Here is a 23,304-nt window from a genome sequence, read left to right on the forward strand (position 1 = left end):
CAGTAAACATCAGAAAATGCAATAAAGTGCTATGATTTGCACGCCTCCACAATGTGCTCTCTTCATGATATCCCAACAACAAAAATCAAGCAAAACCAGGAGAACTCTGCACTGACATTTAACTTGGCATAACATTTGTAACAATTTGTAACATTTTTTGTAAAAATTTGTAACATCCGCTAGCTTGAAACCATAAGATTTTAACCTGCTGCTATTTATCTATCATATCTCCCAGCTCACAGTCAGTAGCTACATAAAGCCAATAAAATAAAAGCCAAAACTTGTCTTATTAAAAAAAACAACATTGGGGTGTTCAGAACATTTCAGGAACAATATTTGATTTAGAAAATAAACTTTAAAATTTTCACTTCACAGAGTCCTCCTTAAATATATTTTTTATTTTGTATTACTCTAGAAATATTGCAAAATATGTTGACCAGTGTCAGGGTTATTTGGAAGATTTCACTGTAATACATAATCGTTAGCTGTAACTAATGGTTATTTTCATTATCAATTAATCTGTTGATTATTTTCCAGATTAATCAATTCATTTTTTGGTCAAAGAAAAGGTCACAAAATGATGAAAAACGCTGATCATAATTTCCCTAAGATGACATTCTCTGTTTTGTCCCAACCAGACCACAACCCAAAGATATAATTTACTGTCATAAAGGAATAAAGACACCAGAAAATATTTGCATTTGAGTAGCTGGAATCATCTCGAAATTTTCCTCTTAAACATGACTGAAAATGATCATTGATAATCAAAATAGTTGGCTATTTCCATTTATTTAATAGTTGGCAACTAATCAATTAATCGACTAATCGGTGCAGCTATACTGTAATCAGAAGCTTTTTTTTTTCTTCTTTTTCCCCTGTCTGGCTTGGCACTGGTAGAATTAGCTCTGCTGACACTGAATCTAACCCTGCCTGGCAGATTCACTACAGCACCACCAGCAGTCACAGCACCAAAAACCCCAACTTCCCAGTCAAACAATTTAACTGGGAGAAGAAAACTGTCCTCACCAATAGGGATTCGATCTAGCATCCAGGTATTAGGCAATTAGGGATTTATCATGAATATCATCAAGACAGGAAAATGTGCGTGACAAAACCATACCATTATTTTGCTGAAATAAAGATCAGAAAAGCAAGGTCTTATTCATCTTAAACCTAAGTCCCATCCCTGTTATTTGTTACTATTATGGTGTGAAATAAAACAAAAATTAAGTCAGTGCCTCCTTCATAACTGTAGGCTGATGCCTTTTGACACAATAACCTCTTTTTTCCCCACTCATGTTACTACATCTTAAGCGTGGTGCTGATGGACCTATCGCCCTTTTCATTGATTATACGTTTATGTAGAGATGCTCTCTGTTGTATATGTCTTGTATGTGATGCAATAAATTACAATACAAACTTTACTGTCAAAGTATTTCCTGCCATGTTTATTCCATGTTTATTATTGTTCTGTATTTATGTGCTCATGACTTTGTTGTAAAGTGCTTTTGATATATTTTTCACTTTTTTCCCCCTTAGCATTTTGATTAAACTGAACTGCAAATTCAAGCTTCCTGTTTTGAGCCACAATTTGATGAGGGATATTAATTGCATACTAGCGTGGTTTTGTTACATCAGTGCTGTTTTGTGTAGTTTTTTTCTTTGGTTGCATGTTTCATTACCATGGTAAGAATTCATTTTGAAAATCTTAAGGTCATAATTACATCATTAATTCATTTAGTCAAATAAAAATGCAGTTTATCACGCAGTCTGCAGTTAATCTTTTGCAAACATCTGCACTAGCAAACGCTGGCCCTCACCTCTTTTTCGTTGACCCTGTCAGGCTGGAGGATATGGCTATGTGAAGGAGAAAGAAACAACTAGCCCTGGCCTTCACCGCTTGTTCTCTGCTTGTATGAAATCACCCCATGTCTGAGCCTCTCTGCAGTGTGCAGCAATCACGCCTTGCCTTGCCTTCCATTCTTCAAACACAAGAGCACTTGAAAAGCTGATTTCCTGCTCCTCAGAGGGAGCAGGTTGCTTTTGTCAATTGAGGAGCTGGGTCAAAACAATAATTGTTGTCAAATCACATCTGAAAACATACAGCGCTCATTTGATTTACATGTCATTTCCATAAGGCTGCTCTCCAAGCCTCCTTAACAGCCTGCTATGTTACATTAAGGGCTTTATTGAGATGTTTATGAGGGCAAATCAATTTCATTTCCTGGTCATAATGTATACTGTGCAACTGTGTGTTTGTGTGTGTTTGTGTATGTGTGTGTGTGTGTGTGTGTGTGTGTGTGTGTGCACGCGTGCGTGTACAGAAAACGAGAAGAGATGTGTATGTGTGTGTGTATGTGTTTGTGCGTGCGTGCATGGGAGCACATAGACTGTGTGCACACACTTACACATATAAATGTACGTTATGTGAGGGGGACAAGCTGCTCCCCCTGCTTAATGGGATTAAGAGTCATTAAACAGCTGTTTACTAAATGGGAGAGGACCTCTCTCTTGCTTTGTCTCTAACTCTCTCCCTTTGTCTGTCTCTTTCTTGCTTCCAACCATCTCTCTCTCTCTCTCTCTCTCTCTCTCTCTCTCTCTCTCTCTCTCTCTCTCTCTCTCTCTCTCTCCCTCTCTCTCGCTCTCTCTCTCTCTCTGTGATCCCTAATCAGTGAGACGGCCTAGAAGTGCCTTGGAGCTGAATACGAATGAGCACAGCTGCCCAATGAGGATTACTACTACACACAAGCTTGTGCGTGTTCCACACACACACACACACATACACACACACACACACACTCACACACAGACGTGCACTTCTGTGTAAGCAAAAATATGACTCATGCACGATCACACACACACTCACACACACACACACACACACACACACACACATACATAGAGTAAACAACACATACAAACACAGTGGACGTATGTCATTCATATGCATAGTATATTATAATATACCAGCTCTCATGGACACACCATCTGCATGCATTCATCACACTATGAACAGCCCCCCCCCCCCCCCCCCCCCCCCCCCACACACACACACACACACACACACACAAACACATAGCTCTGATCACATGCCTGTAGGGTCCAGTGATAGACATATGTTGGGGTACAGCCACTCCTCTCCAGAGTGTCAGAGGAACATGTGCATTCATGGCCTGTGTATTAGTGTCAGGAGGGCTTGTGCTGATGCCATATGTTGCCAGTCATCAGCATGTGACACTGTAGGACCAGCCCCACTCTGACAAAAGAGGAGGATAGAGATCTTAAATGTTGGTCAACAGTACTAAACTTTAGCCATTATTCTACCCTAGAGCTTTGCGTGTTGTGCCCTTTATTGTTATGTTAATGCAACGCACATTTGATAATGGCACGACAAAATGAAATATATAAATGGATGAAAATCAGATAATTCACACCCAATCTGCCCCCAGTGTAAAGCCTACCTCAATCTCTATTTTACCAAGTCACAACTGGATTCTGATGAGTTTATACACTGAATTAGGTTAGACACTGAAGGATTGTAAGTTGTCAGGATCCTGTCTCAGAGTATTTTATAGAGCAGCAGTTCTCAACCTGGGGATCTTGATGGGGTTCTCCAGAAAATTGGAGAATATTTTAATTTCATTATTATTTCATTGACTAGAAGTTAGCCCAATGGGAGAATGTGTGTAAGAATGACTATTCTGTTCATGGGTTTCACACCCTTCACTGTTAATCTGCCAATCTACAAAATAAATAATTATGGAATAAATAAATCTTATTAGATGGGGATGCCTGAAACCACATATTATCAAATACAGGTCCATTACCTGATGCGTATCAATGCTGGCGTCCTTGACACCAAAAAGGTTGACGACCATTGTTATAGAGTATGCTTGACTTAAAATAGTAGGCAATTTAGTCAAAATTTAACATGCGGCTTTTGGGAGGGTAGTCAGATAGCAAGCAGTAAATTTGTGACAGCTAGATCTGTGCAGGGTACATGCAAAGGTGCTGCTGCTCTGAACTGGTTTAGGTAAATATTCTCTTCAAGATTCAGTGACAAAAGGCATGATCAAAGTCAACACTTTACAGTATTGTGAAGGAGAATTATAGTAGAGTTGAAATGCCCCGCTTTAGGAAGGCTTGCCCTCTTGTTAGCGAGTACGTAAACTGTAAGCTGTGGGAGGAATTGACAGTTCAGGGCCAGAGATGAATGGCTGTTGTAGATTATCAGTAGTATCACACCTCCATCTAGTGGGTAAGAGTAGTACGGCTGCAAGACAAAACAGAAAGAGAGAGAGGAAGGGGCACAGAAAGGAGAAGAGACAGGGACAAAAGGCAGGTGGATAGACAAGAGCATCCTGACACCAGAAGTCAACTAGTTTGATCCCCTCAACAGCCTCCAATAAACCCTAAAGGAGTATTATAGCTAAGCCACACTCTGAATCCCTCAGTGTGTCAGACTGTATGGGTCCAAAACTCCAACTTCTAATTGAGTTCAATATCATGATCAGGTGGGTGTTACAAATTTCAGGGAGGATCCATGGAACCATGTCCACACACTATTGTTTCCCCCTCAGATTATATTTCTTGTCGGAGTACAGCATTAATAATATTTGTTTAGCTCGTTTGGAAGCTTCTGTAAGCGATGTGGCCCATGATTTCAGTGGTGATCAAACACAACTACAAACAGAGTAAGAAAGATTTCTGTCCTCAGACGAGAAATAGTGCTAAGTTTGAAGTACATTGCTTATCTTGCATGTGGCATACACACCTATCCCTATTTTCTATGACTGCCTTTTGCAGGCTTCACTGTTTTGTCCCTCCCAAACAATTCATACATTTTCACCTGTTGCATTGAAGTGGCTTCTAACCAAACCCTCAATTCTGTCCTTACATTCATGAAATGAATGCAGAAAAAAATTGTCTGTGGGGGTCTGACTGTGACACGGGTACTGCGCAGCACTTAGTGACAAAAACAGCCCGAATGGTCATTGAAATGGCAATAAGTGGATTGATTTACTGTGTGAGCTGCATGCCAAGGTGACCTGGCAAACTCTGAACAGCCATGCAATTCTTGCTCTCGCTGATCTCTTGGCGATCTCTCTTTGACTGATATTGGAAGAAGAGTTCAGCTGGAAGAAATCGTTTAACAAAGCAAGGCCAGTCTTTTCCCTGAGCAGGCAGACAGAAGGCCACCACCTCTGCTTCTATAAGTCCACCTGCTCCTCATCTTCATCACCCATACTGGCTCTTTCCCTCTCTGCCACCTCTGCTCAGCCCCCGCCTACAGCACCACATCGATCTCACTCCTGGGACCATAGCAGGATAGATTTGTTCGTCTTCCGGAGATGCTCTAGAGATGGAGGAATAGAGGGAGGGAGGGAGGGAGGGATGGAAGAGAAGGAAAAAGATGCATGCAGCAGACAAGCAAGAGCAATGAGGTGGCAAAGACAGATGGGCAACAGAGATCACAAAGGAGAAGTTTCCTTTTTGTTGTTTTTTGCATTTCACAGATGACCTGAGTTCAAGTCCTGTGTCGGCCAGCATCCGGTCTTCTGAAGGAACTTTGAGCAAGACATTAAATCATATTCAGGGGGTGCCTCTCTGTAGCAGAGCCTGGCTACTGGGACCAAAGCAAAAGGAGAATTTCTCTCAATCAATCAGCAGTGATCAAACACATGGGGATCCATCCATACAACCCATTTTGGGTTGCTGTATGGATAGATCCCCTTTATCTTTGTGGATCCTTCTCTGATGCTAAAATTAAATAGAGAAACTATACTCTTAGTGGAGACGTCTCCAGAAAAGTCTAATTCAGAGGATAACATTATTGATGGCATTATTCTGAAGTGTTATCTAAATTCTTTTTTTTTTTTAAATCATAATCTTAATTATAGTGCTACACAACTTGACAGTGAGATGCCTGCGTAATTATAAATGTGGAGCAGCTTGCTGTCTCTTTTTCTCTACATTCCCTATGATGACATTAGACACTGACAGTCTTCTTACCACAATATGTTTTTGGCACGTCTGTAAAGCTTATTATATTAACCTGTAATAAGATTCTTATGAACATGCTATATTTCCATCATGGGATAGTAGGCACTTTTACAAAACAACAAAACATTTACAACGTGAAAAAGACAAATTCACTGCTGGCCTGTCTTAGTCTAGAGAAGCTAAAAAAATTTGCCCGTGGGAAGTAACTAGAGTCTTCTGTGTCCTATTTTGAGCAATCCATCCTTTAAATATAAGATCACCTGCATACATACAGGTTGCACTCCCTCCTACTCAAGCTCCTACATTTATTATTTAGGGTCCTTAATTGTGCATCAATAGTAACAGTGATGTGTGAGTGACTGGTCAAATGAGTGTCACTCTGGCCCACACTGTTTGGCCTCATCAAGGAAGCCAGGCTTTTGGTTCCAAAACTATTTTAAAGTTAAGTGGTACAAAGTGTGCAACACTGTGAGAAGTGTGCAGCCAGAGAGGAGGCTCACCAGCAAACAGCACACTGACGGGCTCACTAACAAACCAGAGATTAATTAATAAAGATCCAGCTTTAAGCAGTCTGACCCACATATATGTGTGTGTGTGTGTGTTTGTATCTGTATGTGTGTGTGTGTGTGTGTGTGTGTGTGTGTGCTCTGATCCTGGACTGCCCTGCAACCAAAGGCCTTGTGTCCATTATTGATGATGTCATTAAAATATGCACTAAGACAAAACAGGCAGCGCAATGGATGGTGTCTCACTAGCCAAAGTGTGTGTGTGTGTGTGTGTGTGTGTGTGTGTGTGTGTGTGTGTTTTAAACTTGATTCATTCTCCACTCCCCTAGAACATTTGAACTGAAACAAGATATTTTACAGACTAACTTCTCTGCAGTTTATTCTACATTTAAATTACACTTGAGATGGCTTGAGAGACAGCTGATTTTCAGAGTTTTGTTCAATTTTACTCTCAATGCATATTTCATTCAGTTATATCAGTCTAAATTATAACAATCTTAATCTCAGTGTATGTTTGCATTTTAGTGTATGTGTGTGTGCGTGTGTGTGTGTCTGTGTGTGTGTGTGTCAGTCTGTCTATGTGTATTTTGGTGTCAGCCCAGTGCAGTGTGATCTAACAGCAGCTGACAGGCAGGTTTGAGGCCTCTCTCTAGGGTCCTCTGTGTGTGTGTGTGTGTGTGTGTGTGTGTGTGTGTGTGTGTGTGTATGGGTTTGTGTGTGTGTGTGTGTGTGTGTGTGTGCCCTGCTCTCTTGGTGTGTGCTAATTGGGAGCTCAGTGGGACAGGGAGCAGGTCTTCCGTAGTGCACACACACACACACACACACACACACACACACACACACACAGCTCAGCGGCAGTCTGGCCCGTTAGCCTCTCTACATTTAACATGAGTCCAGTCTGCAGCCTCTTCACTTATTCATCCTCTCCTCCTCTTCTTCCTCCTCAGCCACCTCTCACCCGCACTAACCTGAAACGACAGCTGTGCTTCGGCCGATGGAGACCTGCCCACCTCCTCTGTCTCACCGGACTTCCACAAACACACACCTGCTGCCACACACACACATGCATACAGCACACACAGCGCTAAACACCCACATTGGCATTTAAAAGATAAAAAAAAAAAAAACACATATGTGCATGATGTGCATGATATAGACCCAGATTCACCCAAGAACATATACTGTATATGTACCTAATACAAAACGATATTTTGGTTTGAGTTGAGAAATGCAGTACACTTATTAAATATCAACACTGACAATTAGAGTTAAAGTAGTGGGGTTGAATTATAATGCTAGAATAATCACTCAAACATTTTTTTTTCTTTGATTCAAAACAATTTCTGGTAAATAAAGTTACAGTGAAATGAAACCATTCCCCATTTTGCTGAGGACTCTCTCAAAGACACTCAAAAACCACTGGGAACCTGAAATCTGAGACACACACCATCTACCTCACTGGTTTAATGTTGATTATGTGAAACCGGATGCTTGCTGTAATAGGACATGACATAGGGTCGTCTGTTTGAGAGGTGGTCACTCTAAGTCATCCTGCTGTGCCTAATGAAAAATCACTGAATACACTTGATCCATCATCACGTCTATAGGTTTCAGCTGACCATCTCCTCACATGGGAGGTCATAAAAAAGCCACTTTGAGCAGCTTTTCTGTTTGATGTTTGCTTGAAAGTGTCTGTCAAAAACACTGGAATTCAGTTGTTTTCAATCAGAGAGTGAAGCCAAATTGTGTGATTGAGTACGTTTTGCAAATAAACTTGGTTACAGCGGTTATAGTAGTCATAGCAGCATAGCACAGTGTGTGTGTGTGTGTGTGTGTGTGTGTGTGTGTGTGTGTGTGTGTGTGTGTGTGTGTGAGTTTTGGGGGGCTGGATGTCACTTATGTACTTTACAACATGTCTGACAGCCAGCATATGATCCTGAGACAGCGTGACAGCTTCCTTCACACCCTCCCTCCCTCTCCATACACATACACACACATATGCATACACACACACTGACAGGCTGCCACGCTGTGACAGACCTTCTACATCCACCTACAGCCAACAGGCTCACAGACAGAGGGAGAGATGGATGGATCAAGGGAGATCGGGATAGAGAGACTGACTTGAGGCTAGACAGGAGACAGATACAGGGATGGACAAGACACCATGGGGCTTCTGGATGGATGGATGGATGGATGGACAGGTGGAGGGAAGTTACAACGTGGAGATACAGTTCTTGTTTTATAGGTTTGGTTTTTGCATGCAGGCGCTCATTAATGAAAGATGAGAAAAAGAGAAAGAGGTCATAGATGAGCACAGATGCAAAGTCAAGAAGAAGCAGCCCAGGTAGCAGCGACTGCAGCCTGGAGCTTGAACTGCTGAATCATTGGGCTGCAGCAACACAGCACGTCAGCAATGAGCAACAGCACACAGGCAATGAGCTGCCATAGAGAACAATGCACGTCATGCTTCAAAACAAAGCTGCTTCCTCTCTGCCTTCTTCAGGTCTTCAAAAGCCTCCACTGTCTCCTTCTCTCACGTCGCCCCGGGCCATGTTTTCACAAGACAACCCCCCCTCTCACCCAGACCCTCTGATAACTAGCAACGATTTGGATGGGGGTCCAGTTGGGTGGGGAGGGGCGCGGTGCAGTATCCATCGCTGAATCCTCTTCATCGGAGCGCGATGGCAAGCGGCATTGCGCTCACTGCCTCATAATGCAACAAGACATGGGTGACATTCCACACCGTCACAAATGAAACGCGAGACACGCACACACTAATACACACAAAAATGCACACACACACACAAAAAAGAAAAAATGTTTTGGGTACAAGGAATAAAGAGACAAGGGGATGTGTGTGTGTGTTCAGGGTCGAGGCAGATTTCAGATGTATGCATCCTTCTTCCCATCAGTTTGTTCTGGATCATTTTGTTGACCTTCTCCTCTCTCTCTCTCTCTCTCTCTCTCTCTCTCTCTCTGCGTGGCAATTGCATGTCACGGTTGAGAGGCTCTGCGTCTCCTCTGATGATGACAGGCATGTTGTTGACATCCACATCGGGTTATTCATCTATATGCTTGTTTGTTTGTGTCTCACTGTCCTCCTCCACTCACGCTGTCCTCCTGCGTTGGCGCGGTGACAATTTGTGGAATATAAACTTGATCCGATTTGATTAAAGGGTCGCTGGGCAGATGCGAAACGGTGAAGTCAACAATGGGCTCACAGAAGATGAAAATCAGCACTGTGAGGAGGGATGAAAATATGAAAATTGAGCTCTTTGTCTCAGGCACATGATGGAAATGCACAAAAGGAGTGGAGGAGGAGATCTGAGCAGCGAAATGTGCCAAAAGACAGCTCTCAGGTGTTGGGTTTGATGTTGAAAACTCTAAAAAGGGAGTTTCCACAACATTTCAATCGAAAGAAAGCTAAACTCTAGGAAAGTATGCTCATCTTTCAGTGGAATTTTGTAAAAAAAAAAAAAAAAAAAATCTGTAAATCTCCTTTTAGCACATGGAGAACCTGTGAACATGTGATCCATAGAGCAAACACGCACATATTGTGCTCACTCGCTTTCTCCCTCTCTCTCTCTTTTTCTCTTTCTCTCTCTCTCTCTCACACACACACACACACACACACACCTGCTGTGTTTGAGGGCAGGCTCACCCCAGGCCCTCTCTCAAAGCAGAGGTGATGTGTCCTGTACCACTAGTGTCAACATCGCAGCCGGGTCCTCGCGCTGTCAAACACACTAACACACAACCTTTTCCAGCTGACACTAACACAATGGGAGTGTGTGAGTATGTGTATGCCCAAAATGCCAAGTGCACCTCTGTCCATTCTCAGTATTTGACAGAGTTCCTCTATTGTGTTACCTTACCCCGCCTCAGGTGAACTATGTACAGGTATATGCGTTGGGTGTGTGTATGTGTGTTGATGTTTATTTTCGAATTAGGCTTACTCCTCATGTGTTAGTTGATAAGATAATGTTCAGTAAAAATGGACCCAAATATATCACAATATTATGAGTTGAAGTGTAAAATATGCCTTAAAAACATGTAATGCACATGATCATTTATATTGAGCCATATGCTCTGGAAATGTGGAAATCGTAAATATGTGGGCATGTGATGCTGGGCTCTAAATAAACCGGAGCTTGAACTTGAACTTAATAAAATCGAATAAAATCTTCAATCCACACTATTTTTGAACAGGTCATACAGCTTAGCAATGTAGACACTACCAGCTGATTAGGCTAACATTTTTCAACTTGTGGTGTAGACATGGTGGCCAAAATAGATTAAAAACAGCAAATAACCACAGAAACAGGCCTTGGTGAGCTCACTGTTGGTGCTAATGTTATTCCAATGTTAACTGCAAGAAAATAATCACAATAGCTATGGAACAGTGATTAACTTGAACTAGACTAGGCCCCCCAGACCATATTATAAATACAGTTTACAGTCTAAAGATGACTGCCACATACTACATGATTCCAAACTGATATGTCAGTGTAAAATGTAACCTTTGCAAACGGAAGCCTCAGTTCTCATTTGGTTCAATTTCTGGTGCTTTCAAGCATGGTATCTTACAAAAGATGTGTGTAACAACAAATGTTAAAATTTTCATCAACTGGGTACAAGCTCAGTCCCTGATTTCTTATATCAGCTGGTGAAAAAAGTAACATAACAATCATTGTTTTTGTTTGAAAATGTTACAGATTATTCCTTCAACAGGTTTTAAAAAAATATCTGCTAAACATCTCGCTTGAGAATAAAGCATAGAGGATACACTTTTTGATAAACATATTGTAGTATGTGTGTGTGTGTGTGTGTGTGTGTGTGTGTGTGTGTGTGTGCGTGTGTGTGTGTGTGCATGAGTGAGACAGGGCGGGCATCGGGGGCCATCGGGCACTGGAGACAGCATGCAGTGAAGGCATGTAGGTGTTGGAGCGTGAAGGCTTTTCCCTGCTAATATGGATATAATGATGTGACTATAACCATATCACCGTCACTGTGTGTGTGTGGTGTGTTTGTGAGTGTGTTTGTGTGTGTGTATATGCCTGATCATAGGAGGTTGTTTTGTTGTTCTGCTGGAGAATTCTGAGTGACTCACACCTTGTGAAAGAGAGAGTTGGAGACAGAGAGAGAAAGATAGGGGATGATAAACGAGAGGAGACAACGCCTAGCGTGTTGTTTCGACTGTGTTGAGAGTGAAGTGAGGTCGACAGTGAGCTGCAATGGCCTACATTCATGTAGCTTCATGTGAGGCAAGACAGAGAGACAGGCCTGCATCTACCTAATTATTCATCCACAGAGTGAGAGCATGTGTAATGCTGTAAGGTGTGTATGCTGTGAATTCTGTACATGACTGAGTGTGAGCGCCGCATCAGGGTCTGGACGAGACAGTCTCTCAACATTCTTGTTAACATTTGCACTTTCAGACTCTGAAGATAATAATATTCTCCATCTAATGTCCCCTGAGACATCACACACACATGCACACACATTCACACACAGACAGACACACACACACACTACGTATCACAGCACAGTTGTCCCTGGCATTTCAGTGTTTTAGAGCGTCATCCTTGGTTGCCACTAGCGTGGAGCTGTGATCTTCACATATGTGACACTTAAGCTCAACAAGGTCCATACGAACACACACACACAGACACACACACACACACACACATACACACACAAGCTGACGGGAAGTCTCAGCTCTGACTCTCTTGTCATCATATTCTCACTTCCTGATTCAGACAGACAGAGACCAATCCTTTGGGACATGGACACACTTCTCTCTTTCTCTCCCTCACTTCTTCCTCTTTTTCACCCCTTTTCCTCAACCTGCTGCTCCCTCTCGTGGGGAAGGAGGGAGGCGGGGCCGCAGGTTGGAGAGAAGGAGGCAGGGTGATACACCGATACAGGCTGCACACTCCGTCTCAGATCTGCTCCTGCGGGAATGGTGCGATGGAGAAAAAGAAAGGGAGGAGGGAAAGAAAAGATATGGAAGTCTCAGTAAGGCAGACACATTTTCCAGAGAGAGAAGGAGATATCTGGGTTGCAATCAAGACAACAACAAGGAAAGAAAACAAAAATGATTGCGTAAACAATTGAAACCACGGTCAAGCTGATTGGTAACCTCTTTCTCCTGCTACTGATATTGAGTCTCTTACATTATTTAGGAAGATAAACAGGTTGGAAATTATCTTTCCAACAGCCTTTCAGTTGTTCCACCATTTGTCATTGAGAGAACCCATAGAAGCTTTAGCTTTGTTTGCACTGGGAATAAAAACGCCATCGTCCTGTTTTCTGCCATGAAAGAATCCAGAAGATGTCCCATGGCATTCAGCCCAGTGGCACACAATGTAAAATGCAGTGTAGATGTTGGTAGAGGCTATTGATCTTCTCAGCAAAGGCATAGTTCAGATTGAGACACAATGAGACTTGCTAAAATGTTTAAATCATCCACAACAAAATGCATCAATAATCATGTATGCTTGTTGCCATTAGTTAGTCTCTGTATCTTGGAAGTATTTTATTCACTAAATAACGGCATTGTATTATTATGCAAATTTTTCCCTCATGGAACTTCTAGCAAAACTAACAGCTGAAATGATAGGTAAACATGGGGCACAAGTAATAGTGCCTTCAAGTGCTCACCGCTCAACATCATATTTACTGTAATAGGAGCACATGAATACCGCCTTGAATTCATAATGACCAGTTGGAAACAGGGAGACACTGATGCTGCCCGAGTTTCTGAGCTGTGATTTGCCTCCATTTTTTCAGTCAAGATGTACACAGGAGTTCCAAACTATCCCCTTAAGGATGAATGGGTTGATCTGTTAGACAAGTGTAAGATGGGGAGACAGGGAGAAAGAAAAGAGAGACACAAAGACGGGAACAGAGATAAGTAAGATATCGAGTGAGCGAGTAAGAGCTACGTGATAGCGATACATGAAATCAATGATGCAGGCAAAGCAACGCTCTACTGTAATACATATGAGGCCCTATACTTCATATCAGGGTGGAGAGAGAGAGAGCAAAAGAAGACCATGAGAGAGAGAGAAAGAGAGAGAGAGAGAAAGAGAAAGATGAATGTTGTGTGTTTTTTCTGCTTGCGTGTGTCTTCTGCCACTGCTGTCAATAGCTCCTTTAGGTCACTAAGAGGCTACTGCTCCATCTACCTGTGTTTTAGCACATCACACGCCGCACTGCGCCTGACATGCATGCGCACACACACACACACACACACACACACACACACACTTAGAGAGAGACCTCCGGTCGAGGCAGAGCTTCACAGGAAAAGGGGGATTTGTTTATACGGAGTGAGTGACCTGGCAAAGGTTGTCAATTAGAGGAGGGGGGGACAGGGAGAAGGAGAGAAGGGAGAAGGGGAGGGGCGGAGGAAGGGTGAACTCCTTTTGTAAGGAAGTGAAAATAATAGGTAAATAATAGATCCTGACCATGAATTATTGAAGGCTTACATGGGTGCATTCATGAGAGGGGCTGAGTTCACATTCCATTCATGAAAAATGTGACATGGAGGGAGGAGAAAGGGCAGGATGAGAAGGTGAGAGAGAGAGAGAGAGAGAGAGAGAGAGAGAGAGAGAGAGAGAGAGAGAGAGAGAGATTGTTGTTGCTATGCTCAGTTTCAGTTGCTGGTTTGATGTATCTTCCTCCACCCAACTAACACGCACATACACACACATACTCAGTAGCACTTAGGGTAATGTTTCACTTGTTACACACATGCAGACGTCCACAGAGACGGTGTGGTGAACAAATGCCTCTTGTCCTTCTTCACCTCTGTTTCCCCTTCTCTAACCAGCCAATCAAAACACCACCACTCTGTCTTTACTGTATGATCAGAAATGAGGTTTTCTCCTCTCATCTCACATTTTGTGACTACAAGAAAGCCTCAGATTTCTAAAATGAAGTCATCACCTGAAAACCTTTCTCTTCTCACCCTCAACTTCTATGCCCCCCCAAATTCAGGTGTAAATAATTCTGTAATCAATTATCAGTCAATTGTATTATTAAGAAAGACCATTGCATAATGATTTTCACCATCAGTGATTTAAGGATTGTTTGCAGAAATTACTACAAGCTGGGCATGAATACATGTTAAATTTAACTTGCAGGGTATTTCAAAGGGTTTTTCAGCTGCTGTAATAGACATTCAATTTACTATTTTGGTCAGATGTGCTGGTGTGACTCTATGTTTTTCACAGTTTAAATAATGTTATTAATGTGAAGTTTTCTGTCTCAGGAAAATCTTTCAGATATTACATTATATGAAAACCATTTGTTTATGAAATAGAATTAAGTGAATTTATAGTTTAGGCCATACTGTCATCAGTTTCTGAATCACACATATTATAATTTTTAAAAATGACACCCCAACTCCAATTTTGTCCTCACCAATTATAAACTAACTGTTACATGCTTTGACATAAAGAGTTTAAATCAGCACAGACAGGGCACCCCCCCCCAAACACACACACACACACACACACACACACACAAATTCCTATGTGCTGCTCTACATGATGCTATATCCTTTTGAGCTGATGGATGACAGAACAGAGTACATCATCATCCTACCACTCTGCACACACACGTGTACACACACACACATACGCACACACCCTGCTGCACAGTGGACAGACCTAGTCATGCCCTAGCTGGACATGCCCAAAAGGCAAAGCCTGGTCCCCATCACCTATCAGCTGGTGGCAGACAGCAGGGTGTGTGTGTGTGTGTGTCTATATGTGTGTCAGATGAGCAACTGTCTATATGTGGTGTGTTGTGTATGTGCATGCATGTTTGCCTGTGTGCGTGCATGCATGACTGTGTGGAGAGGGGGGTCACTTGTTTTTCAGGATGAGATTTAAATTTCTTTGATCAACAATGACAGCACATGATGCATAGAATGTACTGACTTATACAAGTAAACATCCTCATGGAAACTGGTGATTATATACCAACAGTGTATACTGTACATATATCTTTTCATAGCTGAACAAAATCTACTCCGCAAAATCAAATCGATATTGTGATATTTGATGACTGCTGGTGCTTTCATAACTTAAAGTAATGCCGATATAATGACTATGCAGGTTGAGGCAAATAGGACAGCTAGAACAGTCTAATAGGTTCAGAAAAATGCATGTTTTACTGTAATGCAGCCTTTAAAACCAAACACAGATATTTATGCTTTATCATAACATTATGGCACCCAAAATCCAAGACAATATAGTTTCACGCCATAGTTTGATGCCAGTATAAAATCAGTATATGACCCAGCCCTACCCTGTAGAATTCCTTATCGTGAGTTATGGCTGTGGATGTATCCCAGGTGGTTATTATTGTATAAATGAGTGTACAGTCCAATCCATAAGTAGGTGAATGGATGCATTGTTGGGAGGGGGCACCAACATGTCACAGGAAATGCCAAGGAAGAAGAAACTGCTGGCATGGCAGCCAGGGGCAGACCTAAGACAGCACGGCACACATGGACCCCGGTACCCACAGAACCCCACTGGCCCAGTGAGGGGTGGACAGGCGTCTGACAACTCCCCACATGCGTGACCTTTGCCATGTTTGACCCCCTGCAGGAGACAATCACCTCCTAGCAAACAGCCCCACGGGAGATGTAGACCACAGCGCAGTCAGGAGGATACACAACTGGACAGAAAGCTAGATGGAGGAGCAGGACGACAGGTTGAAACACACACACACACACACACACACACACACACACACACACACATACTGATGATGGCTCACATAGTCACATTGATAGTCAAATCTTGAGACAATAATTCAATGCTGGGTGGCATCTCTCCAAAGAATAGGCTTATTCAATCACAGTTGCAACAGGCATGAATTCTCAAACATCCTTGATTATTCATCCATTCATCAGCATACTACATTATGAAGCATGACAGACCAAATAGGTCAATGTGTTGAGTATGTATAGCTGTTAATTAGTTTGAATTAATGGTGGTCGATGTAGTTTGACAAATGTATCATGATTTGAGACCTCGCAAAGCCTTACATTTCAAGTAAAGAAAGTAATCCTGATCTTTGATTTAGACTGTCATAGTATAAAGTTCAATACAACCCACTCTCAGGAAAAATATGTTCATCTCTCATTTATTTTTCAAGTTCATATTGAACTCTACTGGAGTCTTTTTGCTATGGAGCGATCACAGCACCAGATTGAATTATAAGAAGTATGTCACATTGTTTCTGAAACAGTGTATTTTTTCATTGATTTCAAAGATTTTTCAAACGTCTTGTTAAAAAACTGTCACTTTTACAAAGGTGGCTCATATGAATTGGTCATGAATAAATTCACTATTGTTGGAAAGCCCAAAATAATAAAATATTTGTTCTTCCCACCAGAAGCATATGCACAAACATGCTATTGTAGGTATTTTGTCTCATAATATACCTGTGCTGAACTAAAGGATTTATTTATTTATTTATTTATTTATTTGCTCTCTACATATAAATATGGCACAAAAGGCCAATTATCTGCTGAACTTCCGTGTCATTTTTCTAAAACACTTATTTAGTTTTTCTGCTCCTCTTCCTGCACCGCAGTGTCTGACATGTGGCCTGACAGCTGACCTCACATATCTCCCCTGACCCTGGCCTTTTGTTATGTCCAGGATTATGCTGACACTTAATCTGACCTCCCCTGTTCCCCTCCTCCCTGCTCCTGACTGGCCTCATTCTGCTATCTGGACTCATTACTCACTGAAATTTATATACCATGTAGAAGCGCTAAACGCCCTTGATTAACAGGCACTCTTCACCCTCATTTCCTCCAAAATGCCTGTCTGCTCATCTGTCATAAATAGTTTCTTTCTTTTTTTCTTTTTTTTACCCACATGGAAAGGCGACGCCCCCAGTGTTACGACACCGCGGCGTCATCACATTGCGACAACGGCGCACAAACCAACTGAAGACGTTGCTAATGTTGTGAGCTAACCGTATCTGCTTGGAGGTAAGTAGGAAATGTTGCTATTAGTATAATATTACTCTCTGGGAAAGCTTGTCGTGTCGATATTGAAGCTTTTTTGGCGACCCTAAAAGCGAATGTAAAGCTTGTTTGCGTGTTTCAGTTTCGTATTTGAGCGTAAAGTTAGCTAACTTCGCTTATTAAGTTATACCATAGGCTCTACAGCAGATCTGACTGTAATCTGTTTTCTCGAGGTGGTCTTTATGTGGACTTAATGGACCCACTAAGCAGGCGGAGACTTCCTCCGTCTGTGAGGAGTCTTCTGACAGACATTGGGCCAAAAGAGGAGTCCCACTGTAGTGACTGGTCCGACTCAGAGCCCTGCACCGTGACCAGAGAGGGGGTGGTGCTCCCCTCCAGAGGAGCAGCCAAACAAGAGGATCTGCTCACACCGGCCAAGGCACGAAACAAGGAGGGTACCCATGATGGACATAACACCAGGCTAAGCCCGGTCTGCGGCTTGTGTAAATCCAACCCTTCCTGCTACACCTGTCCTCGATGTAACTTACCTTACTGCGGCTTGGGGTGCTACCGGAGCCCAGACCACTCTGCATGCTCCGAGGAGTTTTACAAGGAGGCTGTTTTACAGGAGCTGAAGGACATGGGGCAAACAGAGATTGAGGGCAGAAGGAAAATGCAGGACATTCTCCTGGGACTTCGAAAAAAGGGAGACAGGACAGAGGGAGGAATGGAAAACGTGTTAAGAGAAGCGGGTATTGTGTCAAGTGATGATGAGGAAGTGGAAGGAGAGGCAAAAGAGAGAGTGCAGGTTTTGGAGCTCCTGTCCAGGTTAGCCGTGCTTCAACAGTCTGGGGAAGGGAGCGCAACAGAGATTGAGGCTATACTGAGAAAACTCAAAGAGATTGGAGGAAGGCAGGGTGCAGATGAAGAGCTGCTGGCTGCAGATGATGATAATGATGAAGATGGAGAGCTGAGTGAGGGAGTTGAGGGCTCAGAGCAGGAGCTTGACTTAGCTCATAGACTCTCAGGACTGGATATCGATACGCTCTCAGAAGAGGAGATATGGGAGCTCCTAAACAGCCAAGAGAAAGAGAAATTTGTGGATTTGATCAAGGGTGGGGCTGTTGGTGGTTTGGTTCCCCTGTGGAAACCATGGTGGGAGGCACATGAGGAGGGAGGGGGGAAGCTGGTGGAGGTACTGGGGGAAGAGTTGAGCGAACAGGAGGGAGGCAGCACAGTGGCAGGAGAAGCACATGAGCCTGCAGTGTCCTGCTGTGTTAAAAGACTTACTGATAAACACGGAATTGAAAATAAAGTCAAGAAATCACCAGAAATTGTTCAGAATGAAAGTAAATCAGCAGGAAAGGTGAGAAATGTTAACAAAGGAAATAGAAAGGACACAAATAAAGTCACAGCAACAAGTTCAGCTGTTTCCAGCGTGCCTCCTATTTCTGTAAAAATCCCAAAGCTGAGTTCCTTGTCCAGCAATCCATCTCCTCTCATACGCTACAGCTTGGTCAATGCACTGTTTGGCTACACCTTCACCATGTGCCTGTTCAACGGCGACATTGAGTCACTGATGCTTGAGTTCTGTGACACGATCCTGTCTGTGTCTGAGGCGCTCAACTCAAGCAGGGTGTTCAACTCTGTTCAAGAGGCCGTAGAGAGTGGAGAGGCTGCTCTCTTGGCTGGGGGTTACTTTGACAGGGAGGATCCTCATGCCCCAGCCAGGGCGGTGGAGGCTGTGGCTCACATCATGACCGGTAGAAGCAGGAGGGATGCTGCTGGATACTGCCTGGCAGGCTTGAGTCAGCTCCGCTCCGTGCTCTCCAAGGCCAGAGCAGCACTGCCCAAAGGAGAGGATGGCGGAAAGAGACAGAAGTACTTCCTAGCAGGGAAGAAATGTGAATTCTTTCAGGCATGGGCGCTGGAAAGTTCTCAGCAGATTCGCAGACTTGCTATGGAGCTGTGGAATGAACACGGTAAAAAGCAGAGTGAAAGAAATATCATGGACAAGGCGAAGACAGCAGTCGAGGAGAGCTTGAAGAAAAGAGAAAGGAAAGGTGTGTTAATTGAGGAACTGAGCTGACGGAGGCTTTCTTGCACATACTGTTTTTAACAGTTTTAACATTGTAATAAAATATGCAATGCTCTGTTGCTGTAAAATAATAATAATAAAAAAACAATGCTACAAAGTCCTACACTGCAGTATGCTTGATTTATTGTGAACACTGTATGTTTACAACGTTCTGCTTGGATACCACATGTTGTAACCACATGTTATACACATTTTCCCTGCATCTTCCTGAGACAGAAATGCAGTGGATGGGATTGCACCATTTACAGCTAGTGAGGATCCTATTGATGCAACACAAATTAAATATGCGCTAAACCAAAAAAACCTGCAAGGCACTTTAGAGTATAAAACCCACCGGATTAACATTATTATATCAAGCAGAGTAGTTGAATATATAGGTAAAATGTGACTTTTAAACCCACTGGACACCCCTACACGCGCAGTGCTGCCGTCCATGTGTTCTTCCACCGGTCACGTGGTGCGGATGCCCTTCCACACTGCGAGGAAAACATGGCTGCGCTCTTGAGATCAGCCCGTTTACTGAAGTTTTCGCCTTCGGGCTTACTTCACATCACAGGGACCAAAAGAACCGGGCCGCCGCTCGGTCGGCTGTACAGTGGAGCTACCGGCGGCAGACGAGCGGGCGTTTCTTCCAGACGGATCTCCCCTGGTTTGGAAAATGCGTCCAGGTATCACGCACCGTGCTAGCAAGTGTAGCTGTGATCCACGCGTGAGCCTGAAGCAGGGATGTCATTGAGGGTCAATGACAGCCGAGACCACGCGTATACCCGCAACAATATGTTGGCACTGTCAGATGCAGTGTGTTGAGATGTGTGCTCATTAATGTTCAAGTAAAGACTAACACATCTTGCTGCTAGCGGTGTATATGCTTTAAACATGGCCCCTAGTTTTACATAAGGTCCAACACCGGCTCTGGGCTTGTGTAACTCATGTTTAGTAACAGTCAAACTTCACTTCCCTCAATGAAACCCATATTGGTTGTAAATAACCCTAACATTTAACAGTCAGTCTTGTTCATATGTATATTTTTCAGTGTAAAATTAGTGTATTTGCCGGCTCTTAGCAAATGAGCCACGGTTTGAGAACAGCTAGTTTAGCCACCGTGCTAAAGCTAACATAATTGTATGACGCAGGTTTTGATATCAAACCTGAAGGTTAGCATTTTGTTTCAGGATGTACCGCAGCGACTCTCACCACTGTGCAGTGAATGCTGGAAAGCCTCCATGGTTTAGTATCATGCCGCTGGAGGTCAAGGTCATGGCTCTTTACAAAAATGCCAGCACTCTGGAGCAGTTAGGAGCAGGGATACAGTAGAAACAGAGTAGAGGTTTCTGGCACAACTTCACCTGCTACCAAGGTGCATGGAGAAAGTCTAAACACCAAACCTCCAGCAACACTTGTAAGAATAATTTTATTGGCAGGCCAGCGTGTTCCGGCTTATGGTCTTTATCAGGAAGCAGGGATACAGCTGCAATAGAGGAGTGATATGGTCTTATCCCCTGAACTCATTCTGTGATGTTTAAGCAGGGCAAACTCAACAAGAACGATTTTATACAATGTTGTTTTTAACATGCATTGATGAACTGTTGCTCTGTCTGTCCCACCTCCTCTCCTTGCATTTCCCCACGGTCCTTCTCTATCCCTCTCTCTTTATGTCCGCGCTCCACTCCACGCAGACCTGTGTGGCCGCACGCAGCGGGAGGCACGCGTGGCTTCGCCGTAGCCACAGAGCAGAAGGATGAGTCCAGCCTCGCGGTGCGATCCAAGCAGGCGCAGCAGTTTGACTGGGCCCTGGCCAAGCTGGACAGCTCTGTGAGGAGGACTGGCCGCATCACCAAGACCCTACTGCAGCGCATCTTCCATGATATCTGCAGGACTGGTAGGCATGAGGAGCAGTGAGACAGGATCAAAGGCCAGTGGACGGGGAGTTCAAGATAGTCCGCAACTGATAGCCAGGCAGATAGCAGGCAGCAGAAGGCAGATAGCCAGCTCATGTCTTGGACAGGTGTAACATAGAACTGCATTTTATTTCTTCTCATTCATTTAGCCATTAATTCAGACCCTGACTTGACTGACACTTTGGCTCTTTTTTCATTCTGTCCCTTCCTCTCTGCCCACCCTCCCCCTCCTCTCCTGTGTGTGTGCAGGCTATCCCAGCGGTAACCAGGCTTTGTTGTTGCTGCGTAGCTGTGGTTCCCTGCTGCCAGAGATTCCTCTGGCAGAGCGCAGTGAGCTGGCCCACCGCATCTGGGACAAGCTGCTTGAGCTTGGTAAGAGGCCGGTATTATACACACTACTGTCTCACTGTGTGCTGCTGCTGAGCTGATTCCCTTTCAGTATGATTTTCAAATATTCAGACTAGTTGAGGTGGCCTAAATTGATGTTATTAGACACCTAAAACAACGTCAAATCCCGTTGCATTACCTGAGAAGTAAAGAGCAATCAAACACTCCTCATCTTTTACTCTATGTATCCAAAATGTGTTATCCTGTTGTGTTGCTTAGGTTTGGGGACAAGCTACTGTAACTGTTATTGATGTTACCACACAGAAATCTTTCATTTCAGATGTTGCTGTTGCATGAATAGGGTTTATGAGAATTTCCAGAAGGCTGCATGTTTTAATCATAATATGGTTTTAGAGAGAAATCAGTGTAGGGACTAATTTTTTTGCACATCACTCTCCCCAGGTGCATCATATGATGTTAGCCACTACAACGCCTTGCTGAAGGTTTATCTGCAGAATGAGTTCAAGTTCTCCCCCACTGACTTCCTGGCCAAAATGGAAGCAGCCAAAGTCCTCCCTAACCGAGTAGGTACTCAGGGTAAAAACCTGCTGTTGTGTTCACTTGAACTCATTAAACACAATGATGCCACTCATCGCCAACGATGAAGCAATCTGTTCTAGTTCACTTGAGTTTTGAAAAAATGAGTTTGAAATTGTTGTGTTAGTGTTTCTCTTATTCATACACATAGCGGGTACGCATTTCTTGAATGGTGGATGGAATGGCAACTTTGGTGCATAACTACCTCAAGAAGTTTGCTTAGAAATGGATTATTAATTATCGGAGAACAATGAATTCCACTAAACTGATTTCAAGTTCTGTTTGAAATTGTCTTTTTTGTGTCCAGGTTACCTACCAGAGACTCATTGCAGCCTATTGCCAAAATGGAGACATCGAAGGAGCCAGGTGAGCAAGCTTCCAGACTGAACAATTTTTACTTCTCCAAAGGAAGGGAACATTATTTTACATGGGCAAAGTTGAAAGCCTTTTCTGTCTCTCTGGAAGGTGTGACAAGTGATGCACAGATGTATTTAAAACTCACAGGGCTGTAAAATAGAATATCTTGTGGTCTGGAACCTACAACACATCTAGTTTCACATCATAGACAAACAGTTTGATCATGAAATGGTTGGTTGGCAGTCATATATCCTGCCCTGTGTCAAATTTTGCTCTCCAAAGAAGTTCTCTCATTGTTGAAAAATGTGTGGCATATTTGTCTTGTGTGGCTGATGTCAGGATGTAGTGATGATTTTTTTCACCTCAGCGACCAATAAGAAGAAGGCAGGCACTGGTGACAAATTTGTTCGCTAGCTCAAACACATTTAACTCCAAAAGAAGGCTGTCAACATGTCTTGTATCGTCTAAAAAAGCTGATGTCAAGATTTGCAAATCAATCCCATCATGTTATCT

The 23,304-nt window shown here is 43.1% G+C and overlaps 2 protein-coding genes across 2 annotated transcripts in view; both read left to right on the forward strand.

The window, feature by feature from the left end:
• The first annotated feature begins 17,424 nt into the window (after nt 1-17,424).
• On the forward strand, nt 17,425-19,712 carry znhit2 (zinc finger, HIT-type containing 2). The gene is made up of 2 exons (XM_030071429.1): nt 17,425-17,538; nt 17,748-19,712. Exon 2 carries the CDS (start codon nt 17,768-17,770, stop codon nt 19,601-19,603), a length of 1,836 nt encoding a protein of 611 aa, XP_029927289.1. The 5' UTR covers nt 17,425-17,538; nt 17,748-17,767; the 3' UTR covers nt 19,604-19,712.
• A 344-nt stretch (nt 19,713-20,056) lies between these two features.
• lrpprc (leucine-rich pentatricopeptide repeat containing) overlaps nt 20,057-23,304 on the forward strand; it is a 64,150-nt gene continuing 60,902 nt past the window's right edge. The window contains exons 1-5 of the mRNA XM_030070381.1: nt 20,057-20,280; nt 21,289-21,491; nt 21,760-21,882; nt 22,300-22,421; nt 22,742-22,800. Coding sequence (XP_029926241.1) covers nt 20,102-20,280; nt 21,289-21,491; nt 21,760-21,882; nt 22,300-22,421; nt 22,742-22,800 — 686 coding nt within the window. The 5' untranslated portion in view covers nt 20,057-20,101. The remainder of the gene's footprint in view (nt 20,281-21,288; nt 21,492-21,759; nt 21,883-22,299; nt 22,422-22,741; nt 22,801-23,304) is intronic.

The sequence above is a fragment of the Myripristis murdjan genome, chromosome 15, assembly GCF_902150065.1.
Source record: "Myripristis murdjan chromosome 15, fMyrMur1.1, whole genome shotgun sequence".
In the NCBI taxonomy this organism is placed as follows: domain Eukaryota; kingdom Metazoa; phylum Chordata; class Actinopteri; order Holocentriformes; family Holocentridae; genus Myripristis; species Myripristis murdjan.

Coding starts and splice junctions, on each gene's coding strand:
- znhit2 (XM_030071429.1), top strand. CDS start 17,768: ATGGACCCACTAAGCAGGCGGAGACTTCCTCCGTCTGTGAGGAGTCTT.